This window comes from Tympanuchus pallidicinctus, unplaced genomic scaffold (assembly GCF_026119805.1).
Source record: "Tympanuchus pallidicinctus isolate F22 unplaced genomic scaffold, pur_lepc_1.0 scaffold2, whole genome shotgun sequence".
NCBI classification, from domain to species: domain Eukaryota; kingdom Metazoa; phylum Chordata; class Aves; order Galliformes; family Phasianidae; genus Tympanuchus; species Tympanuchus pallidicinctus.
The window spans coordinates 29,667,804-29,681,931 of record NW_026294721.1 but is presented as its reverse complement, the minus strand read 5'-3'; the positions used below and the strand labels follow the sequence as shown (position 1 = coordinate 29,681,931).

The 14,128-nt window shown below is 35.7% G+C and overlaps 1 protein-coding gene across 4 annotated transcripts in view; it reads left to right on the top strand.

The window, feature by feature from the left end:
* Positions 1 to 14,128, top strand: part of BANK1 (B cell scaffold protein with ankyrin repeats 1) — a 123,239-nt gene that overhangs the window by 38,260 nt on the left and 70,851 nt on the right. For all 4 annotated transcript variants that reach the window (XM_052681551.1, XM_052681553.1, XM_052681552.1 and 1 more), the window contains exons 6-7: positions 1,994 to 2,114; positions 8,799 to 8,995. In XM_052681551.1, the coding sequence (XP_052537511.1) occupies positions 1,994 to 2,114; positions 8,799 to 8,995 (318 nt within the window). The remainder of the gene's footprint in view (positions 1 to 1,993; positions 2,115 to 8,798; positions 8,996 to 14,128) is intronic.

Below are 14,128 nucleotides of genomic sequence, written 5' to 3'. Positions count from 1 at the left end.
AATCTCAGAATGGTTTGAGTTGGAAGATATTTAATTCCAACTCTCTGCCTTAGGCAGGGACATGATCCACTTGATCAGGTTGCCTGAAGCCCTATCCAACCTGACTTTAAACACTTCCAGGATTACCTTTGTCCTAATCTGGTTTGAAAGCTATTAAAATAGTACCAGTGTTGATACTATGTCTAAAATATCTTCTTGGGATAAGAGAGAGTAGTGTGGTTTCCTGAGTTATAGTATTATTGTTCTTCATAATTTTTAAATATGATGAGACTATTTATGTTAATAGGCTTTTTGGGGGGAGGATGTAGATATTTAGTAGACATTTATGAGGTTTGCAATTCCCTCTGTAAACGGAATGCTCAGGTTAGGTCTTTATTCTAGAATATGCTTTTGGGAATTTCTCTTCTAGGAGGTGTTGTTTGTGTTTTTTTTTTTCTTGTACAATTATTATTATTTTTTTTTTTTAGCAAGTCTGTATGGTAACAATTATAGAAAATATGCAGTGTTACAGTACAGAAAGTGTGAATATAGAAATAAATAGATCACAAGTAACTATATGCAATGTTTTTTATATATCAAAATTAACACTTTATAGGAAAAATGAACAATCATATTTTATTGATCTTAACTCCATTTCCTGCACAAACTCGTCACTAAATTCTGGGTCATTCATGTAGAACTCAGGCTATTATCCATATTATCCTTCCAATGTACTCAACGTTTTCTGATCACGTAGAAATTTTTCTTATTTACTCTTAACAACATTAGGAATTAAACTGCATGTTCCATCAGTAGACATCTTTTCCCTTTTCCTCAAATTGTCAGCCATTGAATTTCTTTTTAAGTTTATATATACTAAGCATGTCTGCTGATACCTCTGCTAGCAATCCAGAGTTTTCTTGTCCAGAAACACTTCAGATATATGAAGCAAAACATTGTAATGCAGGGTTACTGAGCAGTGTAAGCCAATTCCTTCGGAGTGCCTCTCTGCTGTTCCTGAGCTTCTTTTGATGCCCAGTGCAGCTTAAACTGTGCTAGCTCTCTAAGGCTTAATTCTTCCAGTTTGAATCCCTGTAATCACACTTCTCATCACACCAGGAAAAGTAGCATTTAATTATGACTACCTTGAGAGTAATTAGGAATGGATCTTGGCCTTTTGTCTAGACAGAATTAGGCAATCAAAAAATGTTCTCATAGCAGTCAGGATTTTGCTTGTCTAAAGACAAAGTGCTTAGTTGGAAGATCATCTAACTGATTGCTTGCTATCAGTTTCTTAATCTGTCAGCAATGTTAGGCCATGGCTGATGGAACTGATGCTGTTTGCTACCTGGCAAAGCACGCAATCTTAGTGTAGCAATTTCCAGTAACGGAGTGCTACTGTATTCCTTAAACCCATCCTGAATTACTGCTATAATGACACCTTGGATTAATTGGTAACTGGCATCTTTCAGAACAGCTCCTGGGTTATTGGACCATGTTGTCATACAAATCTTCCTGTCTCTACCCTTCACAGAATCACAGAATTGTAGGGATTAGAAGGGACTTCTAGAGATCATGTAGTCCAACCCCCCTGCAAAGAAGGCTCCCTAGACCAGGCTGAACAGGTGGCTGTCTGGGTGAGTCTTGAACATCTCCAGAGAAGGAGACTCCACAACCACTCTGGGCAGCCTGTTCCAGTGCTCCGTCACCCTCACTGTGAAGAAGTTCTTATGCGCAGTGGTGCAGAACTTCCTATGCTTCAGCTTATGGTCATTTCCCCTTGTCCTATCTCCACACACTGCTGCAAAGAGTCTGGACTCATCATTTTGCCTCCCACACCATAGATATTTATAGACATTGATCAGATCTCCTCTCTATCTTCTTTTCTCAATGCTGAACAGACCCAGGTTGCTCAGCCTTTCCTTTGAATAATCTGATTCACAAGCAACCTGAGGATAAAGTTAGAATTGCATGTGCAACGAATGCAGCTTTTATTTATTTGTCTTTTAAACAGACTTCTAAGTTTTCATCTATGGAGAAGCTGGATAATGTTCTGACTTTGTTACTGGAAAACAAGATAGTTAGTTGTGAATTCAGCGCATACCAAGGTGAAGAGCAGCACCATCAACAACCTCGTGAGTCCCTTCCTTTTCACATTGATTTTTGTTACTGCTGCAATGGTTATTACTTATAAATGTTAATAAGGCAATCTTTAAATATTTAAGACTGGTGGTGAAGTGCGAAAATCCACAAAAAAGACAACATAACCAAGGCAGAAATGGGAAAAAAAAAGAATTTTGTAAACCCTTACTTCTTGAGTCAGTACTTATGTAATTAGGCTTGTCTGGTTGTTTGATCAGCTTTGAATTAAATTCACATTAACAGCTTTTCAGATTAGTAAACTTATACTCACAGAGAAAATAGGCAACAAGAGACATGATGAGGTGGCTATACATTGTGTATGTATTTTTCTTCTTAATTTCTCTTTTGCAGTACTCAAACTTGGCACTCTTATTTCAAACTAACAGAGAAAATCAATTTTTTTTATTATTATTATTATTTGAAGAGAATAGGTTGCTTTTGAACTTAAAAGACCGTTAGGAGTCGTCACTGATTTTAGTAACTGCGTAGCTTTAGTAACTTATTGGTTACCAGTACTTTATTCTGGCCAAAAGCTAATTATATTGTTGAAGTATATGTATAGTGAATTAAAGTTGGATTTGTCGCTGAAGTAAATGCATTGTACGTACAATTCAGTAGTGTACCAACAGGAACTGCTACTTGTTGGAGGGCTTGGTTGAATTAATTAACCTCTTATTAAGGATTCAAATTCTATTAGAGTAAACCAAGAAGGTGATTTATTTAGTTTGTGTTTTGAAAAGCATCATTATGATGTTATTTTTTTTTAAGAAACTGCAAGTTTCCTTTCTGAAATAGTTAAGAAGTATTAGAGTTGTTGACTGACTTGTGTTTTGTGTAACCAGACTATGAGTTTGAGAGGAAAAAATAAACTCAGTGTATTGAATGTAGAGCGTAATAATTTTCATAACCAAATATAACAAATTTTTGTGGTAATCTCTGCTGTGACCACTGTTGTGCTTTCTCTCATTTTTAAGTTTTTTCTGATGATGAATGTCACCCCTCTGTAGTAGATAAACATGATTTTTCTCCTTTTGCATTCTAAAAATGAGCTTAAATGTCAATCTGAACTGGAAGAAGCAAACAATTAGGGTGTGAAATGAAGTATTTACCCTTGCTGCAATTCTGTGCATAACTGCAGGACAAAGGTATATAGGACGTATTACAGCATAATTCTAAATGTGAGATGTTCATTCTGTTGGGAATAAAAAAAGTTTCTGCTTCTTTGAGAACTCTTTAGATCTAGGAATACTTATGAATATTGAAAAATAATATTTATCAACCTGTAATCCTTTGCCTAAAAGTCAATGCATTTCAAGAACAAGCTTGTGAGCTTGGCTAGATTCTGACCAGTGATCTGTGAAAGACTGAACAAGGTAAAAATGGGGAGTCATACTGTTCTTGGGTTTTTTTGTTTGTTTGTTTTTTTTTTTTTTTACAAACCAGTATTTCAGATGATTGTCACTGGTATATTTTTCCATGGATAAAATCAGTTTCAGTTACTTGTTTTAGATGAAACATCCTATTATAATAGTTGCTGTAGTTATCAAAAAGTAAACCAGGTACCAGCAAAATATTGTTGGAACTGCTCTATCTGTAAAAGCTTGTCAGAGATAGAATGCGCATTTCAGATTTATACTGTTCCCTTTTTAGTTTTTTTGTTTTTTCTTATTACTAGCATTCCTTTATTTAAGATAAAGACTTTTTTTTTCAGTTCATCAAGGAGAAGAATGTTTAAATAAGTGATATTTGAAGGCATGATCTCTGAAGGAGAATATTGGAACCTGGTCAGCTGAGAAAGCTGATAGATTGAGCAGAAGCCTGTGGAAAAACATTGTGGTTAACATTACAATATTAGCCAAAAAGAGATCTAAGATCATGTCTGGCTTTTTTGTGATGGTAATGAGATGCCTTCTCCTCCATCTTTTATGGAAGCATGTAACTAAAGCTGGAGATACTGTCCTGAAAGTTGTATAATCTGTACAAATCTGCTTTCAGTATACCTCATGTGTGTATTATTCCTCTGTAGTCTGGTAAAAGACTCCAGTCAGAACACGGTAACTAATCCAAACTGGTATTTCAGAACTCTTTTTGAGTTGGGTAAGTTCTAAATCTAATCTTCAATTTTCAGACTTATGAATTCTTGATGTGTTCATTTCTGAGGTCAAAGAAAAAACAGCTTACCTGAGGAAAACCTATCTTTTTTTCCTCTCTCAGTGAACTGTTATCTGTTAACGTCACTCTAGTTAAACTCATATGTTAAGGCCTCTTTAAAATTGTGATTTACTTATTTTATGGAAAATACTGCTTTTTGTCACCTAACGCTACAGGCAACATACATTTTATCCTGATTTTTCTGATTCTTTCTTTCAAGCTGAATGACCAGTCTCAAAAGAATGAATTTAGGTTTCTAGCTGATAATGAAACAAGATGAAAAGACAGGCAGGTGAGAGGAAACAAAGTGCTCTGAGTGTTTCCTTGATCTAATTGACATTGACACTATAGAAATCATTTTAAATGTGTATTTAAATTGCTAGTAGAAGTAACTTCCTGTATCAGTAACTTCAGAAATAAAAGTATGTCTTAAAAGTCTGCAGAAGTATAACTGTAGGCTGTTCTGTTTGCTTACTGCAATGTTACGAAAATTCCCACAGGCTAAGACAGTGCTACAATAAAGTAATATTAGATTTTGTGCTCTGTTTTATAGCTGAGGTGTTCCAGAATGCTCTATAGAGAAGAGGAGAGAAGGGATTATGACAGAACAAAACTGCAACCCCCATTTAACCTTGTGTGTGCCAGCTAAAGCATTTAAGAGCAAGCACTTATGAAAGCAAAACTTTCAGTTAGGTGGGGAAGTTACCTTAATGAACTTTAAAAAAAAAAAAAAAAAAAAAAAAAGAAAAAAAGCCACGTGGTCACTGTCTCTGTTCCTGCTGATGGAATCATTAAGGTTGGAAAAGATCACTAAGATCTTCTTGTTCAGCTGTTGGTGCATCACCACCATCATCAGCTTTTGAGTTCTCAGTGTAGCTGCCTGCCGATCACAGCTTTTCTTCATTAATATTCTTCTGTAAAATAAGCTAAAAGCGGTGAACTTCTGTTTATCCCCAGTGACTACTTCTTTTGTTCTGTTGTGTATTTTTTTTAACTTAAATATATTGGTTGTTCAATTTCACAACTGATAGACGTTCCAGTAATTTTCCCAAATTCACTGTGACAAAGTTGCAAGCTCATGAATGCTTTCCTGCCTTAAGCATGTGTGCATTTAATGAATTCTGGTATTGCTACTATGCATAATGCACCATTTCAGTTACAAGAGTTAAACCCAACAAGATAGAAATTTCTATGCAGTACAACATCTGATTTGTCATAGAAGCACATTTAAGCTCTGAATTGGCAATTTAGAAAACAATTATTATTTTAAAAATGAATTAGATCATTCAGTGTGTTGTTCTTAATTGTTTGTTTTTATAATGGTAGCTGTAGTTGTCAGTGACTTTGCTATAATTTGTGAAAAAGAGATCCCTTCTTCACCTTTATCTGGTGACTTAGGAGGCATTTAAAAGCCATTTTTGACACTTTTCAAAATAAGAGCAAAAAGAAAGACCAGTAGGTTTCAATAATTTCTTTTGAGGTCATTAACTTTACTATTTTTAAGTTAAATGTGTTGTTAAGGGAGGAATTTCTGAGAGATCATGTCCAAAAATATCTCTGACCCACAGCAAGAATGTCAAAGGCATTAACTTATACAGAATGACTACTGGTACTGCAGCTGCACGCAGAAATGGGTGTTAAAGTATTATGGAGGTGAGTGAAGGGAACAGCAGACTGGGCTACCATATGTATAACATTTATCAGCAAAGCAACCATATTCAGATGGTCTCAAATACTCAACAGTTCGAAGGCATCTATCGCTTAGACTTGGAAAACTTTGGCCCATGCCAAACTTTGGCATCCTTCTTAAAATGCCGGAGACTGCTAGGTGAGCTGCTTAAAATGGCTCAGCACAGCAGAGTGTTAAAAACTGTTTTAAATGGGTAAACTCATTAACATCATGTGGTGGTTGTCACAATAACTTGTGACAAGTCAGGGGCTTCTTAATCCCAGCTGGTGATCTATTTATCTTAAATAAATAAAATAAAAAATAAAAATCACTCTAGTCTTCAAAAAGGGCAAGGAGGACCCAGGGAACTATAAGCCAGCCAGCTCTATACATGAAAATGTGCTGTATAATGTAAAATGTGATGTATAATGTGAAATGCGCTGTATAATCTGCATGTCTCATAAGGACTGGGATATAAGGGAAAACTCGAGAAAAATAACTGAAAGAGAAACTAAATAAATTATTTGTATCAGTGTTTGCTCTAAAAGAAATTGTGTAGATTTCGGAATTATAGTGCTGACTGAGAGACAAGAAGAAAGGGGCTGCAGTTAAAAGAATCATAAATCAATAGCAAAAATCGGCAGGACTAGAAATTAGCAGGACTAACTTGTATTCAGTCAGTGTTCTGAGGGAACTGAAGAATGAAATAGCAGGATTTCTAACAGCAGCATGCAGTTTTTCAGTTTTGATGTACTAAAAGTGTAAATGTGCTGCCAAAACCTAGTTTCGCTAGGAACTTGACTAGGCAATTAATATAAACTGTAATAAAATAGAAATTCTGTGGCACTTGAATTGCATAATTTTTCATGTTTATAATATTGATAATTAAAATTTCCTGCTATTCTTTTTGATTCTGCAAACATGTTCAATTTGGTCATTGGTTGAGTATGGCTGAATAATTGTCCAAAAACCCAGAGGCAGATGACATGAAAAAAACTTAACCTAATAATGCCAATTATTCAGAGTAGTAAGGATTAGGACTGCTTGGGGAGTAGTGAGGAAAGGCCTTGTGAGATTTAATAACTGTGCCGTAAGATGACAGGTGGTATTCAGCATAGGTAAAAACAAAGTGATGCAAGAATCCTATGTTGTCATAGAAAATGAGAGGCTATGAGCAAGCTAGTAGCACTCAGGAGAGAGACATGCAATTCCATGATAAAGTCAACTGGTTGCTAGGTAGCAGATCAAAAAGCAAATGAAATTAGGAATTATTAGAAAGGGAATAGAGAACAAAATATGATTATGACAGTGCCTAAATTCATAGTTCACCCATAAGTTGAGTATCATGTGCATTTCTTCTCCTGTCATCTCGAAATAGTTATATTAAAGCTGGAAAAGGTTCAGAAAAGAGTAGTGAGGGTGATGAAATTGATTCTCTGTAGGGCACAGCTAAGTACACTGGATCTCTTCAAGAAAGAAGTTCAGGGAATAAGTCATGGAAAGTGGAGAGAGGACAGAGAGAAGGAGTATAAAATGAATTAGGGACTAGCAATAGAATCTAGCAGCGATCCTATTGAAAACAGAATATGAACTTCACACCGTCAAACCACAGCGGGACAAGCAGCAGGTGATTAGAAAGTATAGTATGAAGGTAGAGGGAAATACTATTTATGCTTAGTCTCTCATTTGTAACTTGTGGCTTCTCTTAGTTTTAATACATGACCAAGTGTTGAAATTATAAACTTAGTTCTGTTTTGCTTTGTCCTGGTTTTCAAAGATGAAACGGAACGTGATGAAAATGAATATCATGCTATTTCAGATACATTCTGAAAACTTTTGTCTGATGCATCCATCTTTTAATACTATGACTTTTTCATTGTTGTTGAGCAAATTTTTTCAAGTCTCTGCTAGTCATGACAATTTTCAGAAGTGAATTGTAATATGAAAACATAGGGACATTTTTGTAGGTTTACAGCGCTTTCAGATTTCTCAGATGGAAAAATGTTTCTAAAGCATTAGATAATACACAACTTTGTAAAACTATGTCATGGCTATAGGATTTTTTTCCCCTTGCAAGGAAATTTGTTTCTTAGTAGACTGAACTCCCTCTTTTTTTTTTTTTTTTAAAGTGAGAGGGATCTCTTAATTATGCTTAATTATCCTTTATTAAGATATGCATGTGATTTGTATGTCTGTTTAGGCTGAATAGGTGGGCTGAAGCCAATTGTATGAGCTTGAACAAGACCAAATGCCAAGTCCTGCATTTCAGTTACAAAAACCCCACGCATCACTGCAGGCTTGGGTTGGAGTGGCTGGCAAGCTGCAGGGAGGAAAAGGATCTAGGGGAGATTAGGGTTGGATATTTGCAAAAACTTCTTCTCAGTGGTGAGTTATTAGAACAGGCTGCCCAGGGAGGGAACAAAGCCACTATCACTGGAGGGTCTCAAGAAAAAGGTAGATGATGCACTGAGTGACTTGAGCAATCACAGCCATGGTTTGAGATTGGACTAGATGATCTTAGTGGTCTTTCCAACCTTTATTTTTTTTTTTTTACAAATCATAGAAGCATGAGGTAAATACAATATAATATACGCAAGGTAAATACAATAAATATATAAATAAATATATGATATATGTATATTTATATTTATATATATTATATGTATGATATATTAATTTTTTATATATATATATAAATTTCATTTTTAGTAATTGTTCTTTTGGTGCTTGTTCTGTGCTGGCAGTTTGAGAAACTTATTCAGTAGCACTAATATTCTAAAGACTTTCTGTAATGGAAGCTGATAGGTGTTTTATAAGAGCAAAACTGTTTTTATTAAAGATTTGTTTTTTTATACAGATAGCCATTTGGAAAAATTTCCCACTCTCCTTCACTGTGCAGCCAGATTTGGATTAAAGAACCTCACAGCAATTCTGCTCAAGCATCCTGAGGCCACAAGGGCTTGTAAAATAACCAATATAGATGGAGATGTTCCAGCAAGTATAGCTGAGAAACATGGACACAAGAAAATAAGAGAATTAATCAAAGAATTGTCGGTAGGTTCATGTGCTTTTTCTTTTGCTATCCATAGCCAGATAACAATGAAGTTTCCATTACTGAAATTGCCTAATATTTCTTTTGTAAAGCCTTGCACATTGTTGTCCTCCTACTGTAAAATACTATATTCTTTCTATCTCAGGAAGAGGGATCAAGATTGGGTACAGCCACTTTTTCTGCACTGTTGTAATGAAGAGTTTCTATGCTGCTTGAATTTTAGGCGCTAAATGGAAGGAGAACAGTAGATCAGCAGATCAGAAGTACCTGATGTGGCCTGAAAACATAGTTAGGTCTTTGTTTCCAGCACCATGTGATTGTTATATTGTGAATAGCCTAGCCCAATCATGTAGATTAGTAAAATACAGATATCTACTTCAAAATCACTTTCTACTTTCAGAATCTCCTCTTCAAAGTCTGTTGCGACCATTTGCCTTTGAACATGGAGTGATTAAGCCAGAAGTTTTAGTTGTCCATTAGCCAGTCATCTTGGATAGACATAGAACTAAAGATGAATTTGAAGAAATATACAGTAATAGCTGTGTAGATTATATAGGGGAGAATTTCTAACTCACCTGGTGAGGAAAGTGCAAGAAACCTTTAAGTGAGTTAAGCTAGAAAAAGATGTAGTAAAGAATGGAAACACTGGCTGACTGAGATTAACTATTATATCTGTAGAACAAGGACATGGGAATTGATCAAGTTTTGTTTGTTTGTTTTTAACTTGATGCAGTTGTTATCTAATGTAAAGTAAAAGAGAAACACTGCAGAAAAGTTTTCTGTAGTCAGTGTTGAACTGTGAAGGTGACTTTAGCAGTGTATTATGATCTGATCCTCTTAAAATTGATTCAAGGGGAAGAAAATTGCAGCCTGTAGTGCCTGAGAGTAAGACATTTGGCAATGGCCAAGGTGCTGAATGAGAATGTGCTGTTTCCCCTTTTGTTGTTATTAAACATCTGTTGATACAGACTTTTAAATAAAAGTGGGGGAGGGAAAATATCTTCTAAGCAGGAAGTTCATACCTGATGGAGAATGTGATGTGGCCTCTTCTCTGAGGTGATGGGGTGTATTTCATTACATTTAGTGATACAGAGGTGATGCCTTTATCTCAGGTTTTGATGCAGTATTTAAGATCAAAATTAACTGAAGAATATTGGTCCTCATTACCATCTGGCATAAAGCTGTCCATGAAGCCATACAAAGGTTGTTTTCCTGGATTAAAGTGTTAGTGAAATTCTACTGCTGTTATAAGAATGTGTAGTCTGGGTAGGATATGTGGTATACTTCACATTTTTATCTGATTTGAATACCATGGCTCGCTAATGCAACCAAGTAAAAACTGGAGCATGCTTCAAATCTGCTAAATGTGTAATATGGCATTTTAGAAATGTTAGCTCCAACCTCAGAAGAAAAGTGGGTTATTTGTGTCCTCTGTAATAGTGCACTTAAGAACAAAAACACTTACTGTACTTCTGTAATTGATGGGAATGTGGAGAAGAAATACGTGCACGGCTCTGAGCCAAGCAAAATTTAGTTTAATCATAATCTAGGGTCTTCCTGTTACAATTGCAGTATAGAAATTGCTCATTATTACAACAGAAGTACCTTTGTACTTTGCATACCTCTCACTGTTTTAAAATTGTTACCTGTGTTATGCCATTCCTTTTAAGAATAGTTGCAAGACATTCACAATAATTCATTACTTCTATCTCAAAGAGCAATAGGGTTCCAGAAAAATGAATGTATTAAATATATGTTCAGTTTGTCTAAAAACCTGAGAAGTGCCTTTCATTTGCCTTTGTACCGGGGAGTCCTTTGGAGGAGTCAGAATTTCTTGAGATGCATGGTTAAAGAGAGAAGGCAGCAAAAGGGGAAGGGGCTCCTGTAGCTACTATTTATACCTTCAAATCCAGAGCTTTATCAGGCTGGCCTCTTTGGTGTATGCTCAACACACCTGTGTTTGGAGCTTTCTGGTGATGGAGCTTTGCTTGTTACACCCTTCATGCCCAGCAGGCGTATTGCAAAGGTGCTGATGGTTCTGTTGGCCGAGGAGACTTGTAGGACCTAACTTGCATGCTTGTTTGTCCGTGGTACAAGTTCCCCGTGTTTGTTTAAAAATCTATTTTCTGGAGATGGATGCTGACAATGCTGTGGGGAGTATTACAATCACAGCAAGCAGATCTGGCATGATCAGCTGACATGCCAAAAGCTGATCTTCTGGTGTAAGCACAAAGCACAAGGGAGGGATCACATAGTGCATGTAGCATGCTTCTGTTGATATAGCTGCATGAGAGAGTCCGGAAGAGATTTTTCTCTTCTAGAAAAGTGTTAGATTCAGGAACGTTTGATGCTGAAACATCACACCATTTAATAGCTTGTATAAATGGTGCTCCCCAAAGCAGTAGTGTCTGCCTTGTCTCTCAGAATTCTGCTTTTCAAAAGCTGCTTGAAAATGTCTCCCATGCATCAAGGGAACATTGCATGAATCAGTCCAATTGTGTTAAAGGTACTAAGTTGATAGAGCAGTCTCTACAAGAGAATCTGCTTCATGGGGATTGTGATAAGGCTCTGTCTCAAATATATAAGTAATTTGTTAAACAAACCATATTTTTCTTGTATTTTAGCGCAAAACTACTTAAATGGGTACTCATTTCCAATTCTAACACGTGTTTCATTTGAGCTTCAATTAAGTTCAGTTACTTCTTCTGTGGCATAAAACAGGAATACTGCTTAACGTTCTGTGATAATGTTCTGAATTGTCACTTTGTCTTGTGATATCATTCCTCTGTAGAATCAAGGACTTGAATGTTTTCTATTATTGCTTTTAGCTTGAATTGTTTGAATCAAGTGTGTGAATTTAAAACTAGTAAGAGGAGTAAGTAACTAGAAATACTGACAAGAGTCCCTGTCTCAGAATCTGAAGAGGAGAAAAGATGAACCTTTTAAGCCATTGCTTCAGCTAACAGCTCAAGTTTCTCTAAAAATGGCTTGGTCATTATGATGCTTGCTTGCCTACATAAAAGTTCTGTTTACAGAAAATAAAGAAAAGAAATTCTTATCCAGAACACAAAGGAAAACTTCAAAGAGTACATGAGAGCAAATTTTTGAGCATTAGGTGACTAATAAGGGAAGTATATACAATCTGTGACCTGACCATTTAGAACTGGAGGTTGTACTGATAGCCACTCTAGGCATGTAAGGTTTGGAATGGACATCATTCTTTATTCTGGCACTTTGGGATGCTAATTTCTCCTTTCCTTTATTGTGCTACTGACTGGGTCATTCAGGAAGATTACTGTGTGCCACTTGTAGCATGTCACCATTTCTAAGAAAAACACAATTCAGAAAGTGGTTTATTGGATGCTAATGCAGATAATTTCTGTTGTTGGCTATGGCCTTTAAAGAAGTTTCCTAGTGATAAAATAAATGTTACTTAATATAAAAATTGTAATAATTGTTTCATGTTGCACTATGCAGTCAAGACAGCACAACTTGAATTTGATTTTTAATATATCTTCAGACATTTCTGAAATTGGCTGTTTAAAATTTGAGGCAGAAAATAGAGGTTTGCTTTTTTAATCAAGACCTATGGCCAACCCTGTGACAATGCATATCAGAACAGTGGGTGGGTGGAAACATTCCCTCTGCTACCAACAAAACCTTGTCTGGATTTCCTAATATTTTTCTGTCTGCCTGCTTCAGGTGTCTCTCTTAGGCATCTACTGAAAAAATAATAAATATTTAATCCTGCACATTTTAATGAAATTTCTGTGGATTCGGGTGGACTGTTCCAGTCCCCTCAAGTTAGGCCTTTTGGTGAGAAGTCTGTTTTCTTTTCCAGAAGAGAGAGTCGCATTAAATCTTTTTTAGCTGTTTTCTGCAAAGTCTACCTTCGTAGTTATTGGGTTTTCTGTTTTCAGCAGTTCTCTCTGTAAGACAGAAGAGGATAATCGTACAAGGAGCATAATTTTCATTCAGAGCTTATTTAGAGAAAGACATGTTAGATAAATGTTGGGGAGGAAATTGTTCCTGCAATAGCAAGCTGTATTTTTATAAATATTTGGGATCTTAAAGGATGGGTAACTCTGTAGGCTGACATAATTCATCATTGTATGCTTCTCTCCTCATATCCATGTCTTTTTTTGAAGTCATTGTTGAATCAGCATCCAGAATTTCTTCAATTTTTTTTTTAAATAGGAAATAATCTACAAAAAAAACAATGTACCATGGAATTTGAGGGCTTTTTCTTTTTATGCAAAATGAATATATCCTGGCTTTTTAGCTACCATCTTCAAAGGCCAGTGAATCTTTAGATGGTGGGAATCCATTTAGCAAGAGTTCACATGGTTTGATAGAGAGTTCTAGAAGCTCATGAAATATAATTTTTTTCAAATACAAATTGTGTTGTGTGGTGTGTGTTGTGTTATATATGTAGTATTCTTACAGCAGTGTTTGGCTTTCTGTTTTTTATAAAAGGCTGTATGAAAAGGTAGAGCTCCCTACCATGAAAATATTAAGTGTTCAAATCTGATTGCAGTCTTCTCCTAAGCTATTAATTTTCTGCTGGGTAAGGACCACGTGTAACAAAATGATGTTGTATACATATTAAAAAAACTTAAATGAAATTAACTTGATTGCTCTCAATATTTGCTTAATTCCTTTAAATACTACTGTAGTGTTGCACTTGTCCCATTGCTTGTTGCTCTCAGGTAGCTGGGAGAATTTTTTGAGAGAGAAGATTAATCTGGTTTTTAAAATTTGAGCTAATCCACTAGTGATTCCTCCAGAAGGGCTGCTGGGATAATATTCTTTCAGCAGTATTTTAGTGCTTAGAAATGTTGGTTGAATGCATCCTTTAGTATGCTGGAAGTTACTTAACTGAAATGAAGAGCTGAACACCGTTGTCTTTTTTGTACTTATTAGTGAGTAGAATTCACAAACCCTTGGCAATGAAATCAAATTCCTAGGCTTCTTGAGGAATCTGAGCAGAAAAACCTGTGAACTTTGGCCAACTGACAGGCTTACATCATCGAATAATTTCATTTAGATGTTTGTTCATAGACACCTTTTTATTTTTTTCTAAAATTCTTTGTAGAGAGGCTTTGCATTGTCAGTGCTTGGATTCTTGTAGGATT